At 37.4% G+C, this 23,286-nt stretch overlaps 1 protein-coding gene across 1 annotated transcript in view; it reads left to right on the top strand.

Moving 5' to 3' along the window:
- TRPC5 (transient receptor potential cation channel subfamily C member 5) overlaps positions 1-20,074 on the top strand; it is a 177,003-nt gene extending 156,929 nt beyond the window's left edge. Inside the window, exons 7-10 of the mRNA XM_055564307.1 lie at positions 16,112-16,315; positions 16,545-16,586; positions 17,396-17,485; positions 19,237-20,074. Coding sequence (XP_055420282.1) covers positions 16,112-16,315; positions 16,545-16,586; positions 17,396-17,485; positions 19,237-19,929 — 1,029 coding nt within the window. The 3' untranslated portion in view covers positions 19,930-20,074. The remainder of the gene's footprint in view (positions 1-16,111; positions 16,316-16,544; positions 16,587-17,395; positions 17,486-19,236) is intronic.
- Positions 20,075-23,286: the final 3,212 nt, after the last annotated feature.

The raw sequence follows: 23,286 nt of genomic DNA, 5'->3' as shown, positions 1-23,286 counted from the left end.
TCTTTTAATTTCATGGCTGCAGCCACTATCTGCAGTGATTTTGGAACCCCCCAAAATAAAGTCTGTATCCATTTTTTCAAGTCTGAAGTGAGACCCAGGCATCTGCATTATGACACATCAGGCAAGTCTAATAAGGCCTTGAAGTTTGAGAACCTCTGATGTAAACAAATCTTAAGTAGTTCCCTGGACATCATTGGCCATGCTCAACCTCTCTACTCTTCCTGATTTTTCTTAGTGTTGCCTCTTTCTGGAAAGTTCTTAACCTCCATCTCTGCATGGAGAAATCCTGCCAATCTCTCAAGGCCCAGCTCAAATACCACCTCTTTGTTCACTCCTTCCCTGCTTCCTGGTCCCCAGCTGCACACAGCTGGAGATTGCTCATGAAGCAACAAGACAGGGGACTGGTTGGTATCAGTAATGGAATGTGAGGGGAGTTGGGAGCATGAGGATGAGAGAGATGGATGGAGCTAGTGCCTGGGTTGTGAGCTTTGCCCTGGTGTTTAGCACTGAAATTTGTGTACTCGAGCTTTGGTTGTTTCAGGGACTGGAAACTTGCAAAACCAGTAAAAAAGTAACACTCATGAAGTCCTTGAGAGGTCAGAGCAGCAGTTTCCCCCACCTAGCAACATAATCCGGAGAAGGCACTGGCAACCCACTCCAGTACTCTTGCCTGGAAAATCCCATGGATGGAGGAGCCTGGTAGGCTGCAGTCCATGAGGTCTCTAAGAGTCAGACACAACTAAGCGATTTCACTTTCATTTTTCACTTTCATGCATTGGAGAAGGAAATGGCAACCCACTCCATTGTTCTTGCCTGGAGAATCCCAGGGACGGGAGAGCCTGGTGGGCTGCCGTCTATGGGGTTGCACAGAGTTGGACATGACTGAAGCAACTTAGCAGCAGCAGCAGCAACATAATTGGTGGAGGAATTAGTGGCCGTTTAATCCCTGGGAATGCAAGTGGGTGAGGGGGCAGACCTAATGGCTGCTCAATGGACAACTGCCAGGTGTTCAGTGGAAAGGAAGACCTGTTTGTAACACCCCACTGAGGGGGCTCTTGCAGTCTGGGGATATTGGGGGGCATCAGCACTAGGGTACAGGGAGTGCTGGAGGCAATGGATGGGCAAGGAGCAGAAGTGGAGGGAGAGCTCTCTGTTTGGCCTTGATGTTTTGCACCTGAGTTTGTGTGCTTGGCTTGAAGTTACCATAAAGGCTCTAAACTACACAAACCAGCATCAAAGTCATTCCTGGCAGGCCTCAAAATGATTAAAATTGGCTCCCCTCTAGACCATTGCACATGCACACAAAGTTGGAGGTAGCGCCTGGTGGAGGATGGTGATACTCACTGAGGACACTTTCTCTACTTCAGTGCCTCCGAGAGATTGTGGCAGGTATGGCCCCTTCCATATTTTGAAGATTCTTGTGTATTTTTTAAATGAATGAAGACAAACATGGAGTTACAAAAATGATGATATATTTCAAATGCTTACATTCTTTAAAAATTGCCCTGAGACAAACCCATAATACAACGTATGATGTCTGCTGAGGTCCAGAAATCTGCATTTTTTTTTTAATTTTATTTTATTTTTAAACTTTACATAACTGTATTAGATTTGCCAAATATCAAAATGAATCCGCCACAGGTATACATGTGTTCCCCATCCTGAACCCTCTTCCCTGATCTCGGAAGCTAAGCAGGGTCGGGCCTGGTTAGTACTTGGATGGGAGAAATCTGCATTTTTAACAAATGCCCCATATGATTCTGATGCACACCAACATTTGAGAAGCATGCTCTGAATTTTACCAGAAGAAAGCAGTCCAAAGTGAGGAAGACTTCCCTTGAAATGCCAGGGAAATGAATTGTCCCACCTTGACAATTGTGCATTTCATGGCAATTTGTATTGCCATGGGGCCCAAGACTCCTGGAAGTAGTTGTTCTCCTTAAAGGCTATGATTAGTTCTGCTCTGCAATGTCTGTGCCTGCCACTCTCCCTTTGCACTATGTTGTAAAGCTTTCTTAGTCTGCTAGGGCAAGATGGTTACTGGCAGGAGAGCTGAGAGGGTGCCTAAGAATTTATCAAAAGCTGGTAAGAAATCGGTCCTATAGTTTGATTGCAAGAAAAATAACCTTGTGCTTAGATTTGTTGAGAAATGTGAAAATGAACAGACACATTCCTTTGACATAGCTGCAGCCATGTGTTCCAAATCTGAGCAAGTCAACAATGTTTGAGAGTATGATCTATATTACACTGGCAGTGAGAAAGGAGCTAAGCAGAAGTCCTCACCTGGTTGCTCTATAGCAGCTGATGATATCAAAGACAATGAAAGCCACACACATGATTAGAACACATGTGTAAGGATGTGTATCACTACAATCACATTATGGTAGCACAAAAGTCCTGAAAATTTTGGAAATTTGGAAGAGGAAGGACCACAGCCTATGATTGTGTAGGTTTTTGTCTTATACAAAAGCACCCAGCAAGGGGATGATCTTGGAGAATATTGAAAAGTCATAGTTGGGTAGAGACAGTATGGCAAAGTATGGGAAAGGGCATCATCACCAAACATTGAAAAATTTAAAAAGTCTGTCTGATTTGTTTATCACCTAAGGTAAAAGGCCAGCTTATATAAGGTGAATGAAAATCTCTTGGGCATCATACATTTAGAGAGTTTTAGACAAATATGACTACAAAGACCATGTCTGTAATCAGGCAATTCAAAGCAGATCAAGGGTTGAAAATAAATTTCCACATGCAAATTATAATGTTGTCCATATTGTTCACTGCTAAAATCCCAGCTCCTCACAGCTAGTAGGCAGTCAATATATACTGGTTGAATGAATGAATATCTGGATGAATAAGTACCTTACTCATTACTTTACAGCTCACACTGTATAACCAGTCCTCCCAGGTGGTCTGCTATGTCCCAGTCTTCATGATTCAGGTGCTACCTCTGTATTCTAATTGTGTTCAGTGTGGTATTCACAACACCATTAGAGGACAGTCATCTTGCTATACCCAGCATCCATCAGAATATCTGGAATATAGTAGTTGTTCAAGAAAAGAATAGAAAAAAATGAATGATGGGAATGTAAATTGGTACAGCCACTATGGAAACTAGAAACTATGGAAACTATGGAAACCAGAAACTAAAAAGAGAGCTACCATATGACCCTGCAATCCCACTCCTGGGCATATATTGGAAACAATGAAAGCTCTAATTTGAAAAGATACATGCACCCCAATGTTCACTGAAGCACTATTTACAATAGCCAAGACATGGGAACAACCTAAATGTCCATTGACAGAGGAGTGCATAAAGAAGATGTGGTATATACATATAATGGAATATTACTCGGTTGTAAAAAAAGAATGAAATAATGTCATTGGCAGCAACATGGATGGACTTAGAGATTATCATATTAAGTGAAGTAAGCCAGAAAAAGACAAATATTATATATAACTTATATGTGGAATCTAAAAATAGTGCAAATGGACTTATTTACAAAACAGAAACAGACTCATGGACATAGAAAACAAACATGCTTACCAAAGGGGACGGGAGGGGAGGGCTAAATTAGGAGTATGGGATTAACATATACAAACTACTATATAAAAAATAGATTACAAGGACCTACTGTATAGTTCAGGGAACTATACTCAATATCTGGTAAGAAACTATAGTGGAAAAGAATATATATATTCTTATGTATGTATATATATATATATACACATAACCAAATCACTTTGCTGTATACCTGAAAAATAATATTGTAAATCAATAATACTTTAATAAAAATAAAAATTAATTTAAAAAATGAATGAATAGGTATACAATGAATTTATATGTGATAAATGAGTGGGAAAAGACCAATGAGAGGACAATTTGCAATAACTTCTCTGCCAAATTATTACATAGTAAATCCCAATGTGAGGTCACCTGAGCACAAGGGGAATGGAATGGTATCAACTGGGGTCCTTGAGATGTTTTTAAAATATTTAGAAAAAAATTATGTCCTCACCTGATTGGAGTAGGTACAATGAGTGGGCACCAGAAAGATTCTTGCTATGCTATGCTAAGTCACTTCAGTCGTGTCCGACTCTGTGTGACCCCACAGACGGCAGCCCACCAGGCTCCCCCGTCCCTGGGGTTCTCCAGGCAAGAACACTGGAGTGGGCAGAAAGATTCTTAAGATAAAATAAAAATGCCTGTGGTTTAAAACTCGGCCCATTGCTTGTTTCTATTCTTTGTTGAAATCATTAGATATTTAGAAAACTATTTTTTTTTTTAGAAAACTATTTTTAAAAGACATAACTGCTTTTGCTTAAAACACATACAAACAAAAAGCTAGCCCACAAAGGGATTTTAAAAAATTAAAAGTAGTAAAGCCATTGCCCAGATACCAGGACATTCAGCTCAATTTATTAGAAAATAGCCAAATACCTATAGGAGCTATATCATCATTCTCCCTTTTCAAATGTGTCTAGAGATGACAAGAACCTAAAGATCCTGTGTTTAAAAATGTGACTCACTTCATTTTACAAAGAGCTTATTGAATACCTGCTGTATTTTAAGAGCTACAGAAATATTCCACAGATAAAAGACTGCCTATTCTGGGCTATCAAAGGGTAAAATGAAAATTCAAAGTTTGTTTCTGGTATTATAGGCTCAGAAATGTGGAAGAAGGAATGAACAGTTATATAGTTCTTACTACATACCAGGCAGTAGCCTAGGCATTTCATACTGACTTCTGCAGCAATTGGGCTTCCCTTGTGACTCAGCTCGTAAAGAATCCGCCTGCAATATGGGAGACCTGGGTTTGATTCCTGGGTTGGGAAGATCCCCTGGAGAAGGGAAAGGCTACCCACTCCAGTATTCTGGCCTGGAGAATTCCATGGACTCTATAGTCCATGGGGCTGTAAAGAGTTGGACATGACTGGGTGACTTTCACTTCACTTTTTCTACAGTAATTCAATGTGGTAGGGACTTTTACCCTACAGATTATAGTCATTCAGTTTCTCAATTTATGGGAAGTAATACTGTGGCAGCTTCTGAGATGGCCCCCCAACGATACCCACTTCCTGTTATTTGAATCCATATTCAACCTTTTTTGCTTGAGTATGAGATGGACCTACGGACTCTTAACAAATAGATTATGGCAAAAGTGATGTCATTTCAGAGAGTAAGTTATTAAAAAAAACCATGGCTTTTCTCTCACACACCCTCTGGGGGAAGCCTGCTGTCATTTTATAAGCTGGTATGGAGAGGCCCACTCTGGAAAGAACTGAGAGAGATCTCTGGCCAATAGCCAGCAAAAGACTAAGGTTTTCAGTCCAGCATCCCACAAGGAACTGAATCCTGTCAACAACCATACAACCAGCTTGGAAGAAAATGCCCCTCAGTTCAGGCTTCAGTCGAGACCCCATCTCCAGCCAACAACTGGATTATACCATTGTAAGGGATCTTGAGCCAGAGGCAAACAACTTGCCACACCCAGATTCCTGACCCACAGAAACTTTACAATAATAAATATTTGTTGTTTTAAGCCACTAAATTTGGAGACTTTACTAAGACTTATCAAATAATTATTAAATGTACCAGTTACTGTCTTACATAGAGGCACTTTGCTTAACCCAATTATTATAAATAAAGCTCTTGAAATGGAAAATAGAAATGTTATTAACTTTAATACAGCTTAACCATTCTTGGAGAAGGCACTGGCAACCCACTCCAGTACTCTTGCCTGGAAAATACCATGGACGGAGGAGCCTGGTAGGCTGCAGTCCATGAGGTCGCTAAGAGTCGGACACGACTGAGCGACTTCACTTTCACTTTTCACTTTCATGCATTGGAGAAGGAAATGGCAACCCACTCCAGTGTTCTTGCCTGGAGAATCCCAGGGACGGAGGAGCCTGGTAGGCTACCGTCTATGGGGTCACACAGAGTTGGACATGACTGAAGCGACTTAGCAGCAGCAGCAGCAGCAGCACCCGTTTCTTTATGAAATGCTTTCTTCTCATATGTTTTAAATATAATTTTACCAAAATTTTCGAGCTTCAGATTCAGCAATTCATTGAAAAAAAATATGTCAGAAAGCCTAACTAGCAAAGCCAGTCTCATTTCCAAATCAATTTGCTAAATCATATTTCTTTTGTCTCAAAAAGGATGACTTCATTTTTCAACTCAATAAATATATCAATACTTAACCCTGTGATGATCATTTTACTTGTAAATCCTAATACCAGAATGGACAAATTAAAAGATAGATAGCTTGAGCATGCAGGATTGTTATAAGTTTGTTATCTGGATGAAATAAAGTGAGTTCAATAATTTTTTTTAGCGCTTTTTGTTTTACTTTTACAGAACTCTGAGTGAATTTTTTTTGTCTTTAATAATAGTTGGGGAATGGAGAGTTGAGGTGGTTAAAATTGTCATCTTTCATTCCATCCACTATCCTGCTGTGCTGTGCTTAGTCGCTCAACTGTGTCTGACTCCTTGTGACTCCATGGACTGTAACCCAGCAGGCTCCTCTGTCCATGGGGATTCTCCAGGCAAGAGTACTGGAGTGGGTAGCCTATATCCCTTCTCCAGTGGATCTTCCCGACTCAGGAATTGAACCGGGGTCTCCTGCATTGCAGGCAGATTCTTTACCAGCTGAGCTACCAGGGAAGCCCTGCCATCCACTATAAATTATCTCAAAACCCCAGAATCAGACTGTTTCTCATGCCGAATTTTATCCTTAATTCTTAAATAAGCAAAATATATGAATCAACATTTCTCCAAATAAGATAAACAGATTGCTGATGAGCACATGATAACATGCTCAACATCACTCAGCATTAAGACAACAAAAATCAAAACCAGAATGAGATACCACTTCACACCCACTAGCATGTCTATGATAAAAAAACATGGACTGTGGCGAGCTTTGGTGAGGATGTAGAAAAATCAGAACTCATACATTGATAGTAGGAATGTAAAATGGTGTAACCACTTTAATAAATAGTATGACAATTTCTCATAAAGTTAAACATAGGGTTACTGTATAACTGAACAATTCCATTCCTAGGTATGTCCCCAAGAGAATTAAAAAAAAAAAAAAACATATCTACACAAAGACTTGGACATAAATATTCACAGCAACATAATTCATTAATATTAACAGCAAAGTGGAAACAACTCAAACAACCATCAGCTGATGAAGAAATAAACAAAGATATAGTATGTCCATACAATGAAATGTAGTATTATTCAGCCATAGGAAGGAATGAAGTATTGATAGTTGCTACAACATGGATGGGGGGTTTCCCAGGTGGCATAGTGGTAAAGAATCCACCTGCCAATGCAGGAGATGCAAGAGACATGGGTTTTATCCCTAGGTCAGGAAGATCCCCTGGAGGACAGAATGACAACCCGCTCCAGTATTCTTGTCTGGAAAATCCCATGAACAGAGGAGTCTGGTGGGCTACAGTCCATGGAGTCACAAAGAGTCAGACATAACTGAGCAACTGAGCACACACAACATGGGTGAACCTTGAAAACATGCTAAGTGAAAGAATCTACACAAAAAGGACCAATATTATATAATCCATTGGTATGAAATGTTCAAAATAGACAAATCCATGGAAACTAATGTAGATTATAGGCTGATAGGGGCTTTGGGGAGGGGACCAAGTGCTGGGAATTGACTGCTAATGGATACAGGAGATTTTCAGGAGTGATGAAAATCTTCTAGAATAGATAGTGGTGATGGTTGCTCAACTCTGTAAATCTATTAAAAACTACTGAATTGTACAGTTTAAAAGATGAGGAGAGCAGCATTGCTATCTGTGAAATCTAAGAAATCACTGCCTAACATAAAGTCATGAAAATAATTCCTATGTTTTCTTCTCAGTTTATTTTTTGGTAACAGCTTCATTGAGATAATCCAGATACCATAAAATTCATTTTTGCAAGTGTACAATTCACATTGCCTAAGGGTACAAACTTGCAACTAGTAGCAAGTCCTGGAGATATAATGCACAATATAGTGACTAGGGACAATAATATCATACTGTAATCATAAAAATTGCTAAGACACTAGATCTTAATTATTCCAGCCACCAAAAAACAATAATTATATAATGTAATAGAGCTACAATGGCAATCATATCACCATGTATAAGTGTATCAAATTAACAATGTTGTATACCTTAATGTTATATGTCAAATATATTTACATTTTTTAAAAGATTATAACAGCAAAAGCATGTATATCAAAAGAAAAAACACACAAATTGGGCTACATGAAAACAAAATATATGCAATTACCATAGAAATAAATTATATTACAATAGCTATCAAAATATTTTTCAAACATGGTAATATATGTGCTTCTTTATTAACTCATGAAATAAAATTTAGCAGTGGGTTTAACAAGTACCTTAAGTTTAATCTAGGGTTTTGTTTCCCTTTTGAACTGGTTGTTCACTTAACCCAAAGCCATTTATTCCCTCCTAGAGAACATAGAAGTATCTCTGATTTATCCGTTAAGAGCTGGTTTGCACTGTTCAGATACAGGCAATGGGCATCTCATAAATCAACAGAATCCTCTATCCTCTACTTCAGTAGTTCTGAACCATTTAGGGGAGGGCACACTTCTTTTAGAATATGATGAAAGCCCAGAAAAATTGAAAAACCCCAATATTTTATATACAATTTTAATAGATTCACTGAGTCCATTACCTTCATTCATAGAACCAGGTTTACAAATCTCTATTCTGCTTGATGTCATTTTTGATCTGCTAATCCTTTAATATCATAGCTAAGCACTACTACCTTGGAGAGCAAAGTGCAAACCTTCGTGGAATATCTAAAAGACCAAGGAGCAAATTCTAGTTATCACTGACAGACTGAATGTTCATTCAAAAACCACCCTAAGACAAACAGTGTAAGACATAGGTCTCCTTTTAAAGATTTCATGTGCTAATAAAAAAGACTTTTCTCTCCTTTACACTGTACACTTTTGACAATGGAGACTATATTGTATAACCATCTTATTTGGCATTAAGTTAAAAGTTTGTGGATATAAGTCACAAGTTAATGTGGCCTCTGAAACAAAGCTCTTACCACTGTATATATATATATTATAGGGCCCAAGGACATTTTAAAAGATATTTGAAAGCAAATTGCCAATATCACATTTCACTGCAAATACTGTCATATATATTTAACTATATTATCACAATACCATACCTCACTCAAGAAATGTAACACTGATACACTAGAATTACTAATTTGGGGGTCCATATTTAAATTTCCCTTATTGTCTCAAACATGTCATTTACAGATGATAAACTACAAGAACATTGAAGATGTGTCACTATGCAAACACAGAGCCACAAGCAAAATGTGAGAAACCTATTGATTCAAGGAAGTTAATGAAATCCCTGTGCAATCATTATCTAACTACTAGGCTAAATGAACAGAGACTTCAATGACTGCCCATGACAAAGAATACAGATTTTACAGAATCAGTCAAGGAAAGTCATGTAAAACAATAAATATGAAAGAAGGGGATCAGATTTCCAGAGTTATCATATTAAATTGCTTAAAATGTCTAGTTTCAGCAAAAAATTACAAAACATACACACTCACATACACACACACACACACACACACACAAAGAAGGTATGGTTTATACACAGGAAAAAAGATGTCATAGAAATTGTCCTTGAGGAAGCCCAAATGTTGGTTTCATTAAAGACTGAACTAGCTATTTTAAATATCTTCAAATAACTAAAGGAAACCATCTAAATAATTAAAGAAAAGTTATGAAAACAATGTCTCATCAAATAGAGAATATTAATAAAGTGATAGAAATTGTTTTCAAAAGGATCAGATTGAATTTCTGGATTTGAAAAGTGTTGTAGCAGAATGAAAAATTCACTAGATGGGCTCAACAGCAGATTTCAGCTGGCAGGAAGAATTAGTAAATTTGAAGATAATTCAATTACCATTGTCTAGGAGAAGGCAATGGTACCCCACTCCAGTACTCTTGCCTGGAAAATCCCATGGACGGAGGAGCCTGGAAGGCTGCAGTCCATGGGGTTGCTGAGGGTCGGACACGACTGAGCGACTTCACTTTCACTTTTTACTTTCATGCATTGGAGAAGGAAATGGCAACCCACTCCAGTGTCCTTGCCTGGAGAATCCCAGGGACGGGGCAGCCTGGTGGGCTGCCGTCTATGGGGTCGCAGAGCGTCAGACACGACTGAAGTGACTTAGCAGCAGCAGCAGACTGATGATCAAACAAACAGAGCTTCAGAGAATTTAATGGTGAGACACCATTAAATGGCCAACATACACATAACGGGAGTCCCAGAAAAAGAAGAGAGAAAATAAAGAACTGGAAGGATATTTAAAGAAATAATGAATAAATACTTCTCAAAAATAGTTACACATCCACAAACGCAAATATTTCCTAGTAAGATAAACACAGAAAAAGCCATGTCTTAGTCAAACTCTCAAAGACCAAGAAAAAAATCCTGAAAGGAGGAAAAGATAGCTGATTTCCATCCAAAACAATGGGATCTAGAAGTCAGTGCAATGACATATACAAAATGTTTAAAGCAAAAGACTGCCAACCAAGAATTCTATATTCAGCAAATATATCCTTAAATGAAGGAAAAATAAAGACATTTCTCAAGTACACAAAGACTGAGAGAATTAATGGCCAGAAGGTACATCCTATAAGAAATGCTAAAGAGAATTCTTCAGGCTGAAATGAAAGAACACTAGACGATACAAAAAAAAAAAAAAAAAAAAAAAAAAAACCTCAACCCTCTCCTCAAAAAAAAAAAAAAAAAAAAAAAACCCACAAAGAAGTAAAGAGCATCAAAAAATGGTAATTAAAGGTAATTGTATAGATAAATACAATACAAATCTTATTTGGGGGGGGACTTTTTTCCTAGCTACTTTGAAAGATAACTGCATAATTCAAAAGAACAAAAAAGACATGCAACATACAGAAAATGGAAAAATGGCAGATGTAAATACTACTTTATCAGTAATTACTATAAATGTAACTAGATTAAGAAAACCAGTTAGTAGGCAAAGATTGCCAGACTTTTAAGAAACACACATGATCCAACTATATTCTGTCTAGAAGTGATACACTTTAGATTCAAAGATACAAGTAGATTGTAAGTAAAAGATGAAAGATTTTTTGGCCGCACCATGTGGCATGTGGGATCTTAATTCCTTGACCATGCTACCTGCATTGGGAGTGCAGTCTTAACCAGTGCCCACCAGGGAAGCCCAACCATAAGTAAAAGATTGGGAAAAGATAGATGGTGCAAACGGTAACCAAAAGAGAGCTAGCTAAGTGGCTATACTAATTATCAGACAAAATAGAATTTAAGATAAAATTTGTTACTAGAGAAAACAAAGGACATTTTTTATGATTAAGGAATGTATTTATCATGAAGATTTAACAATTATAAATGCATTTCCACCTATCTACAGAGCTGAAGAATATATGAAGCAAAAACTGACAGAACTGAAGGGAGAAATAGAAATTCAATAATAACCATTGGAGCATTTATTACCCCACTTTCAGTAACAAACAGAAGTAGACAAATGATCAAAAAGGAAATAGAATACTTGAACAATGCTATAAACCAACTAGACCTAATGGACATCTATCTATACAACATACCATACAACAATAGCAGAATATATGTTCTTCTGAACTGCACATGGAACATTCTCCAGGACAGATTATATGTTAGTCCATAAAATGTCTAATTTTTTAAAGGACTGAAATAATAAAAAAATATGTTTGGCAAACATTAGATATCAATAACATAATAAAATTTGGGATATTCACATATAAATGGATAGTAGAGAAGATACTGCAAAATAACTACTGGTTCAAAGAGGAAATCACAAAGGAAATTAAAAGATACTTTGAGATGAGTTAAAGGGAGAGTATGGTATATCCTAAATATCCCCAGAAAGAAATCTATAATTTTTTAAAAGCTTATATTAAAAAGTAAATAATATTTCAAATCAATAACTTAAATTTCCACCTTTATGAAACTAGAAAAATAAAGTAAACTAAACCCAAAGCAAGCAGAAAGAAAAAAACATAGCAAATTGTTTATTAGTAAAATATAGATTTAGCCCTCCCATAACTTTTGAGTTACAACTCATTTTGAGTTAATTTTTGTATACGGTGTGAAGTAAGGATCAAGATTCTTTATTTTTTCCTTCTGGAAGTCCAACTATTCCAAGGTAATTTGTTGAAAAGATTATTCTTTCCAAGTTGAATTGCCTTGACACCTTTCTTAAAAGTCAACTGCATATATGCCTGTAATTATGCATATGCACACATTTATTTTTGGACTTTCTTGTTTTGTTCCATTGATCTTCAATGCCAATTTGTTCTTTTACAAAATTAACTACATCTTTTAGTTACATCTTTTACATCTTTTGTATTTATATATAAACTTGAAAGCAGTTTGTCAGTTTCTTCAAAAATGCCAACTGAGATTTGACTGAAATTGTATTGAATCTATAATCAATTTGGAAAGAATTGCCATCCTAACTATATTCAGTCTTTCAATTCATGAATATGCCATTTCTTTACATTTGTTTAAGTCTTCTTTAATTTATGTCAGTAATCTTTCACAGTTTCCAATGTTAAAAAACACATATATTTTTGTCATATTTATTCCTAAGGATTTTATATTTTAAATGATACTTTTTTAAAATTAATATTTTATTGTTCATTGCCAGTATATAGAATACAACTGATTTGTATCTGGTTCTGTTTAATAGATTTTTCTTCATTATGTATCATATTTTCCTGTTTCTTGGCATTTCTGATAAATTTGTATTGGATGTCAGACATTATGAATTTTACCTTGTTGGACACTGGATATTTTTGTATTGTTTTAAATACTCTTGAGCTTTATTCTGGAAATAGTTTGATCTCTGAGGCTTGCTTTTAAGCCTTGTTAGGCAGGACTAAATACACCATTAGTCTAGGGAAGTTCTGTACAATAAAAATTTTATGCAAGTCACAAATATGTGCCACATAGGTTACATTTTATAGTAGCCACATTAAAATATAGTGAAAAGAAATTGGTAAAATTAATTTTAATTATATATAAATACACATTTATAATGTATTCTATTGATACCCAAACCAGGAAAAAAGTACAGAAAATTAAAAAAAAAAAACAAAAACCTGTAGACCAATATCCTTTATGAACATAGACAGGGAAATCCTCAACAGAGCATTAACATATATGAATCCAGCAATATATAAAAAGAACATACCATAACCACATAGAATTTACTCCAGAAATGCAAAGTAATTCATCATATTAATAGTCTAAAAAAGAAAAATCCTATGGTCATATCAATTTATATGACCAGAAAAGGTGTTTGACAGACTTCTACTCTGATTTTTTTCTTTTAATGTCTAGCAAAATTGGTATAGAATGCAATGTGCAGAACCTGAACCACAAAACCTATAGCTAACTAAGTGGTGAAAGAAGACTTTCTAAGATCAGTAACAAGGTATATCTGCTTTAAATACTTCTATTCCACTTTGAACTAGAGATCCTAGGTAGTGCAATAAGGAAAAACATTGAAGACGTACAGATTGGAAAAGAAGAAATAAAACTGTCTTGTGATTCTGTATAAAGTAAACCCTAAATAATCTATTTTAAAAATTTCATAGAATAAAAACATGAATTTAACAAGGCCACAAAATACAAAGTCAATACACAAAAATCAACCATATACTGGCAATGAACAATTGGAAACTGAAATTTTAAGACAGTACTATTGTAAACTGTTGTAAGTAAAATGAAATAGGCATAAGCTTTCATTTTAGGCAAAAGGTTAACAAAACATGTATAGATAGGACTTACACATTGAAAACTACAAAACATGGATAAAAGAAACAACATACGGATGTTCATGGATTGGAAGACTCAGCAGAATATACTTTCACTCAGCATAAGATTTTCAAGGTTCGTCCATGTTGCAGTATGTGTCAAAACTTCATTCCTTTTACAGACTGGATAATAATGATAGTATACCACATTTTGTTTATCCATTTATTTGTGGATGGACATTTAGGTTGTTTCTACTCTTTAGCTATTATGAAAAATGCTGCTGAACATTTGTGTACACGTTTTTGTGTAGAATGTGCTTTCGTTTCTCTTGGGTATGTAGCTAGGAGTGAAACTGCTGGATTGTATGGTAACTCTATGTTTAACTATTTGAGGAATTGCCATATGGTTTTCCAAAGTAGCTGCACCATTTCACGTTGCCACCAGCAGTGTGTGAGGGGTGCAAATTCTCCAGATTCTAACCTACACTAGCTATTCTTTCATGAAAAATTGTTGTAGCTATCCTAGTGGGTTTAAAGCTCTATCTCATTGCGGTGTCAATTTGAATACTCCTAATGACCAACAATGTTGGTCATTTGTGTCTTTCTGCAAATGTCTATTCAAGTGCTTTCCTCTTTTTCAAATTGATTTGTCTTTTTATTATTGAATCGTTATCATTCTTTATATAGTCTGGGTACAAGTCCCTTATCAGATTTTCATTCAGTCAGTTCAGTTCAGTCGCTCAGTCATGTCTGACTCTTTGCGACCCCATGAATCGCAGCACGCCAGGCCTCCCTGTCCATCACCAACTCCCGGAGTTCACTCAGACTCACGTCCATCGAGTCAGTGATGCCATCCAGCCATCTCATCCTCTGTCATCCCCTTCTCCTCCTGCCCCCAATCCCTCCCAGCATCAGAGTCTTTTCCAATGAGTCAACTCTTCGCATGAGGTGGCCAAAGTACTGGAGTTTCAGCTTTAGCATCATTCCTTCCAAAGAAATCCCAGGGCTGATCTCCTTCAGAATGGACTGGTTGGATCTCCTTGAAGTCCAAGGGACTCTCAAGAGTCTTCTCCAACACCACAGTTCAAAAGCATCAATTCTTCTGCGCTCAGCCTTCTTCACAGTCCAACTCTCACATCCATACATGACCACAGGAAACACCCTAGCCTTGACTAGACGAACCTTTGTTGGCAAAGTAATGTCTCTGCTTTTGAATATGCTATCTAGGTTGGTCATAACTTTCCTTCCGAGGAGTAAGCGTCTTTTAGTTTCATGGCTGCAGTCACTATCTGCAGTGATTTTGGAGTCACAAAAAATAAAGTCTGACACTGTTTCCAATGTTTCCCCATCTATTTCCCATGAAGTGATGTGACTGGATGCCATGATCTTCATTTTCTGAATGTTGAGCTTTAAGCCAACTTTTTCACTCTCCACTTTCACTTTCATCAAGAGGCTTTTTAGTTCCTCTTCACTTTCTGCCATAAGGGTGGTGTCATCTGCATATCTGAGGTTATTGATATTTCTCCCAGCAATCTTGATTCCAGCTAGTGTTTCTTCCAGTAATGATATTTCATTTCTTTTAGCCTGTGGGTTTTCATTTTCTTTATGGTGTCCTTGACGTACAGTTTTTAACTTTGACCCAGTCCAATTTACCTATTTTGTTCTCTTGTTCCTTAGCTTTTGGTGTCTTCTCTAAGAAACCATTGTTTTATCCAGGGTTATAAATATTTACTCCTTAATTTTCTTCTTAAAGTTTTATACTTTTTATCTATTAAATTTAGTTCTGTGATTCATTTTAAGTTGAATGTTGTACGTGGTGTGAGGTAGGAATCCAACTTTATTCTTTTGAATGTGAATAGCCAGTAATCCCAGTATGCACAACTGATTGACCAAGGTGCAAAAGCAATTCAATGGAAGAACAATAGTCTTTTCAGCAAATGGCAAATGAACACTGACAGGCAAAAACAAAACAAGAAAAAAAACCCTCAATGTAAACTTCACCCCTTAAGCAAAAATGAACTCAAAATTGATCATAGAGCAAAACGTAAATGTTGCAACTAGAAAACATGTAGAGGAAAACACTAGAGGGTAAGGTCAGTGTAAATTGAATTTTTATAGCTACAGACATATTTCCCTCTGTAGAAGCAAGTAGAACTTTTTGAATGAGTCATGGGTGCATTTTGTATTTTCCCATCCCCCATCTTTGAACTTGTCTTTCACAGGATCATGCTGATATTGAGTGGAAGTTTGCAAGGACGAAGCTCTGGATGAGTTACTTTGATGAAGGTGGCACCTTGCCACCTCCTTTCAACATTATCCCCAGCCCCAAGTCATTTCTATACCTTGGCAACTGGTTCAACAACACCTTCTGCCCTAAAAGAGACCCTGATGGTAGACGGAGAAGGCACAACTTGAGAAGCTTCACAGTAAGGCCTTTAAAAATTGTCTCTTTGTAAAACTGTTTTCTCCTTTCTCTCCTTTGTGACATTCCCTATCTCGAACATCATAAAACTAGTCCAACCTACAGATGCTTTGGGGGTTTGTCAAGCAGCAGCTCCTGTGTCATGTTCCAGTCCTAATATTTAGAAATATATTTGAGTGGATGGGCTGCTGGGACACTGCTGATATAAGCTCTCTGTCCATTTTCAATGACAGGAACGCCATGCTGACAGCCTGATACAGAACCAACATTACCAGGTAAAGCTTCTTTATATGAACTAAGCACAGTAGTTCTTGGTCAGTTGTCTGACCTTAGATAAGTCACTTACCCTCCCTGAGCCTCAGTTTCTTCATCTGTAAAATAGGGATGATAAAACTTAACTCAAAAGTGTAGTTGTGAGAATTGAGTGGTGAGTACGTTTGTATTTGTGTGTGCATGTGTGTCCTGGCAGTGCCTGACATATTGCATTAAGTGGTGGCTATCATCATCATTGTTACTAACACAAAGTTGAGTGACTATGTGTATACCATTCCCAGGAGGCTAAGTTAAAAAGGCCATCCCTGTAAAGGAGAAGAACATACTGACTTTAATAAAAAATATCTTGACTATGTAATTATTGGACATCGAAATCAGCAGATTTTGTGACACTGAAGAATGACTTTCTCAACTTTATAAAAGGAAGAAAAACTCTCATCTTACTAGGAGGGTTAAAGTTTAATCCAGCCTGAAAGGAAAGGATATTGACTGTGACCATTCAAGGATTACTCTACTCTGATTATTCTATTAATGTGAATCATGTTTACCTTATGCCTGGGTAGAAAAATTTTCTTTTGGGTGAATTTGATCTCACTGGCCCACTCTGCCACCAAATTTATTTGGACACACAGTAATTCTTCATTCAGCCAGTGGAATTAACTGGGGGTTTTGTAGAAAATCGTTGGATCCTGTGAGAATTTTCCAATGCAAAGACAGTCTAGGCATATTTTTTTCTTGTATATGTTCCTTATTGTACTAAGAGTCCAAGAAGGAAACTGAATGCCTTTTCATGTTTTTGTTTAAATTCCAGGAAGTTATCAGGAATTTAGTCAAAAGATATGTGGCAGCTATGATAAGAAATTCCAAAACAAATGAGGGACTAACAGAAGAAAATTTTAAGGTAATTTGGTCATAAAGTGGTTTAATTTCTCATTTCACATTTCTTAAGCATCATTTAATCTTCACAGTATTTGAAGTTTCTGGTGATGGAATTTCAACTGCTTATAATACAGTAAAACCAGTTACAGTTCTTCCAATAGATGAAGAGATGTTACCAATGTTTGTCACACCACCACAGTTATGAATACTAAAAATACACAGTCTTTTAATAGTCTGAGTGTTTCTCAGTGTGGGAATTGAATGCTTTAAATGATATGGCAAGGATGTGTGAGATTTAAAGGTCTTCTTTACTTAAAATATATAATAAAGACAAAAAAATCTATTATTAAAACTTAACATTTATGATATCCTACCATTACACATTTTTGCTTGTCACACTGGAATGCTATTGGCATCTAGTGAGTAGAGACCAGGGTTGTTGCTAAAAATCCTACAATGCACAGGACAGATCCCTTTAACAAACAATTGCCACACTCTACATGTCAATTGGTTGGGAAACCCTATCCTAGAACACATATACATTTTCTAAGGAATACATGAAGGCTGTTATCCTAATCTAGACATAACTCACCAGTTGAGGGCCTGCTACGTGCCAAACACTCTGCCAGGTAGTTGGAGCACAGTGATGAGCAAGATATAAACAGCCCCTACTCTCTCATGGAGTGACACACAATAATAATAGAGGGTGATGAATGACGGAGTATTCTAACAAGAGCAACACAAGGTACTGTGGAGACACAGAAATGGGGGGACACCCAGCTGGGACTTGGGGATTTGAGGTAGGCTTTTCAGAGGAAGCCATGTTCAAGCTGAGGTCTAAAGGAGGAGCTAGTTGGATAGAAGAGTGTTCCAGAGAGAACAGCACATGCAGAGACTCAGGCAAGAGAGAATATGTTCATACAGGTGGACAGTGGCGAGCCTGGGGAAAGAGTAGAAAGATATGAAACAGGAGAGATGAACACATACCAGGCCTTGAAAAACCTTGTAGTCTGTGGTATGGCATTTTTCCTTTTTCATAAGGTCAGTGACAAGTTACTAAAAAGTGTTAAGCAAAAGAATTAAATCATCAGATGTAAGCTTTTCAAAGATGGTTTTTAAAAGAGCAATCTAGTATCTAGGCAGCCAGTGAGAGATAGAAGACATTTCACAGGGACTTGGATAAACAGGGTCCCCTGTCCCAAAATGGGGCTTCCCAGGTGGCTCAATGGTAAAGAATTGGCCTGCAATGTAGGAGATGTGGGTTTGATCCCTGGGTTGGGAAGATCCTCTGGAGGAGGAAATGGCAACCAACTCCATTATTCTTGCCTGGGAAATCCCATGGACAGAGAAACCTGGCCAGTTACAGGCCATGGGATCACAGAGTCGGATACAACTGAGCGACTGAGCACTAGTCTCATCACCTGACATTCCACTTCCCTAGTTTTATTGCTGAGTCCTAAAGCTTTTCCTCTTCTGTATCTTTCTCTATGCAGATGTCGATGAGAGCCAATACACTACTCTAATACCGTCATTGTTGGTTAACATTTCAGTCTGTTGGTGTACTCCTGATAGGGAGGTTCTGAAATCAACTTTACCAATTGCACATTTTTTTCCAATGGCCAGCCCTGCCCACAGATTTGTCACTATGTTTTTCTTGTGGTGGAATAATGTAAGATGTTTCTGGTAGTTCGTATACCTTGTGATTTGCTATGAGACAAAAACCTGGAACATTCCAAAGCTTCTTAACATAACATGTCTTCTCTCTTGCCCTAGGAATTAAAGCAGGATATCTCCAGCTTTCGATATGAAGTGCTTGACCTCTTGGGAAACAGGAAGCACCAAAGAAGAAGCTTTTCCACTAGCAGCACTGAACTCTCTCAGAGGGATGATACCAATGATGGCAGTGGTGGGGCTCGGGCCAAATCCAAGAGTGTCTCTTTCAATGTAGGCTGCAAGAAAAAAGCCTGCCATGGGCCACCTCTCATCAGGACTATGCCAAGAGTCGGTGGTGCCCAAGGCAAGTCAAAAGCTGAGTCATCAAGCAAACGATCCTTCATGGGTCCCTCTCTCAAGAAACTGGGTCTCCTATTCTCCAAGTTTAATGGTCATATGTCCGAACCCAGTTCAGAGCCGATGTACACAATCTCTGATGGAATTGTTCAGCCACACTATATGTGGCAGGACATCAGATACTCTCAGATGGAGAAAGGGAAAGCAGAGGCCTGTTCTCAAAGTGAAATTAACCTCAGTGAGGTAGAATTAGGTGAAGCCCGGGGCACTGCTCAGAGCACTGAATGCCCTCTAGCCTGTTCCAGCTCTCTTCACTGTGTATCCAGCATCTGTTCCTCAAATTCTAAACTTTTAGACTCCTCAGAGGATGTATTTGAAACGTGGGGAGAGGCTTGTGACCTGCTCATGCACAAATGGGGTGATGGACAGGAAGAACAAGTTACAACTCGGCTCTAAGTCAAGCCGTTATCACGTGTCCTGGAACTCAGAAAATTTCTCATTTCTTTGCCCTCAGAGGTGACATAGAATATGATTCCCTCACTGCTCCCCCACTAGACAGGAGAGTGAAACTCCTATTGCTTTCACCATCTTTTATAGTTACAATCATTTTTTTGTTCTTATTAGTATCACTATTATTTGCCTTTTTATACCTATAAAACACTAAGTCCATTTCATAACCAACTGAAGGGGTATTTGCCCCTAATCAGCAGAGGTGCAGTCAGGTGCTTAACCCTTTGGCTTTGCTTTTCTTACCCTTGCTTCCTTGAAGCTCCAGGTGCCACTTTGCTACTGTCGCTGCCGCACAGATTCCTGACCTTCCTTGGGATCTCACACCATTTCCCCACAGGGCTGAGGGCTGTGCTCAGCAGTCCCCACCAGCTATCAGATGAGGCAAACTCACCTGCCTATGTTTGTTGCCCTTCAGTACTCCACGCTGCCCATTCTGGTTCAATGAACAGCATCAAAGGGAGACTGAATAGACTCCAAAGAATTGTCAGCTTGTGGTTTCTAGGTATAACTGGCTTTCGTGTTTTTGTTTTTAAACACTACAACTTCTCCTTACTGTGGGGGCTGTTGAGTTTTTTTGTTTCTTAAAGACTTGTGGGTTTCCTAATGTATGCCAGTGACTATTTACCCCCATAGTATATGTCATATCTAATAAGTTAGTGAATTCCTTTCCTGTGTTTGTGTATTTCAGTTAGCTTACTACATCTTAAAATTTGACAGTATCAAGATTAGTATTTAGGATGTGGACTCTTTTTAAAAACTTTTCCTGCACTCTAGCCAATAGTCACTACATCTCATACATTGGTAAGAAAAAATAATTAGCTGGCATATTTATAGGGTTCTATCTACTGTTGATAGTTTTAATCATTATTGCTATCAAAAGTATTTCTAAGATAAAAATCTGGATTTGAAAATATTTTATCAGAAAAATGACATCTTGTTCAGGTGTCAGAATCTGAAAACAACTTCATTTTAATTAATTGCTCTCTGATAAAACAAGAACAACAAAACAATTTTAGGTCTAGATAACTTGATTCAAGTTGCAGTTTTAATGCTCAGTGGAGACAGTGGAATTGCATGTGTAAACTGATGTTAAATATATAACATAACAACCCTAGTGAATTCATGGAACTACAAACATGATCCAAATTCTACTGTCTTTAAAGAAAACTGCATTATACACCAAAACAAATTATTTTCCACAGCTTAAGAGTACCTCATCAGACAACATAGGTGAAGGTTATAAAATGAAGCCCATAATGTGTGTGGTGATCATGTTAGACCTGGTAACCAGTGACTGATTACCTGCTAAACAAGGGTGGTTCTTACCAACATTAGCACAAAGGTATCCCCAACTTACACTCTTAACACATGACCTAAAATAGCTCAAGGTCTGAGTCCTGGTGATTAAATTAACACATAGCTCAAAAACATAAGAAACTTAATTGGTTGTCACCCTGTTCTTGTAAAGGCTAACAGTAATAGGAAACCATCTAAATTTATGTGTATACTTTCTGGCAAAATTTAGTGAAATTCTCAGTGCAAATATGCCGCCAAAATGGTTTTTGACAGTGTAGTTTCTGTTATTTGAATTGATTCCCATTCCAGCCCTAGCTTCAGTGATTGACAAAATATTCTACAGGGAAAAGACACAAACTGGGGATAAAGGGGAAACAAGAAGAGGTATTGAAGAACAAAGCTCAGATCCAGGACAAAATGACCAAGAGAGCAAGCTGCATCAAGATCCATTTGGCAAGAGATTATCACAAAATAATTCCTTGATCATACCTGAAGCGATCATTTACTCAAACTTCCTGCTTCTCTAAGTGAGACTATTCTAAGTGGCCCTGACATCAGTAACAGGTTACCTTCCAGAAGGAAGTTTTCTAAAGTTACAGATTCAACTTTCCCAGTTTCCAAATTCACTTTGAATAATAAATAGCACCTAGGCTACATTTCTTTTCATATTGATGGCACCAGAAACCGATGGCCCTATTTCATCTCTCTTACAAATGCATGTACTTATGATAACCTAGGCTTAATTGTTCCAGCAGTTACTTTATCAATTTGTCAGAAAATAAGGATAGCCAGGGATAGAGCCATGGTCCAAAATACAGTCTTCTCTATGTGCCAAAGAGAGAATATGTATAAGTCATAATAGCAATCTCTACTACTGAAAGAAACCAGTGTCATATTTCATTCCTTTTCAGATCGTCTCAGGGTTATTGTCTTTATGACGTGAGCTTAAGATTTCACCAGCTATGCTCAGGCCTAGCTGTGTTGAGGATTGAAGCCAGTTAGCTGTTAAAGCTAATCAGTTATTGCCCTAACGTCTATGATGGTGACACCAACATTTTAATAACTCTAATTTCAGTAGAAAGTAGGAAAGGAAAGAGACTTGTGTTAACTCTGTATCAGCTACTATCAAGAAAGACATTTCAAATCAAATGTTTAACTATGTTCTCTGACCCCAGAGAAGGTATAAGTCAACTTGAGAGTAAATTTATAAACATAAAAGTTAGAAGTAAAAGAGAACCTTAGTGGGGATCCACTCAATTCTAAATTCTTATTTTACAAATAGAAAGAAAAAATGAGGCCCAGAAAATAATGACTTGCTCAAGGTCAGAAAGCCAGTCAACAAAGCCAGCTCTTCTAGATCATAGAAACAAGACATTTACTATTAAACATATATATACAAAGGAGATGTGGAAATGGATTGGCCACTGTACCTTTTTGTTCATTTGCCCAAAATGCCATGAACTCCATAATTTAAGACTGACATATTTATATGTAAAGTTAAAAATGTACTCCAAAGTCAGATATAATAATAAATGATTCAAGAATCACTTTTTGTCTAAATATACTACGGTTCACCTCCACAACAGGTGAACTTATCATTTATGGACACCTATATTTGTTTGATTCCATCATAATTATATTAACATCTCCTTCATAATAACCCACTCCAGTACTCTTGCCTGGAAAATCCCATGGATGGAGGATCCTGTTAGGCTACAGTCCATGGGGTGGCAAAGAGTCGGACATGACTGAGCAACTTCACTTCACTTCATAATTAGTAAGGGTAAAATTGTTTACAAAGAAAATATCTGAAGTATATTCAAAAATGGCCATTGTTGAAGTAGGTCCTCCACTTACAGCTTTAAATCCAGTGGAGTATAAAGAAAAAGGAATGATTCCAAATTCAAAGTCATTACTTTTGGAAGATGTCAAATTTTATAGGGATATAAATCTCCAAGTTATACTCCTGTCCACTTATATAGGCATACTGGAAAATTTTCTGATTCT

The sequence above is a fragment of the Bubalus kerabau genome, chromosome X (assembly GCF_029407905.1).
Source record: "Bubalus kerabau isolate K-KA32 ecotype Philippines breed swamp buffalo chromosome X, PCC_UOA_SB_1v2, whole genome shotgun sequence".
NCBI lineage: Eukaryota > Metazoa > Chordata > Mammalia > Artiodactyla > Bovidae > Bubalus > Bubalus kerabau.
Note: the sequence above shows the minus strand (reverse complement) of the source record. Positions and strands in the feature narration are given on the sequence as shown.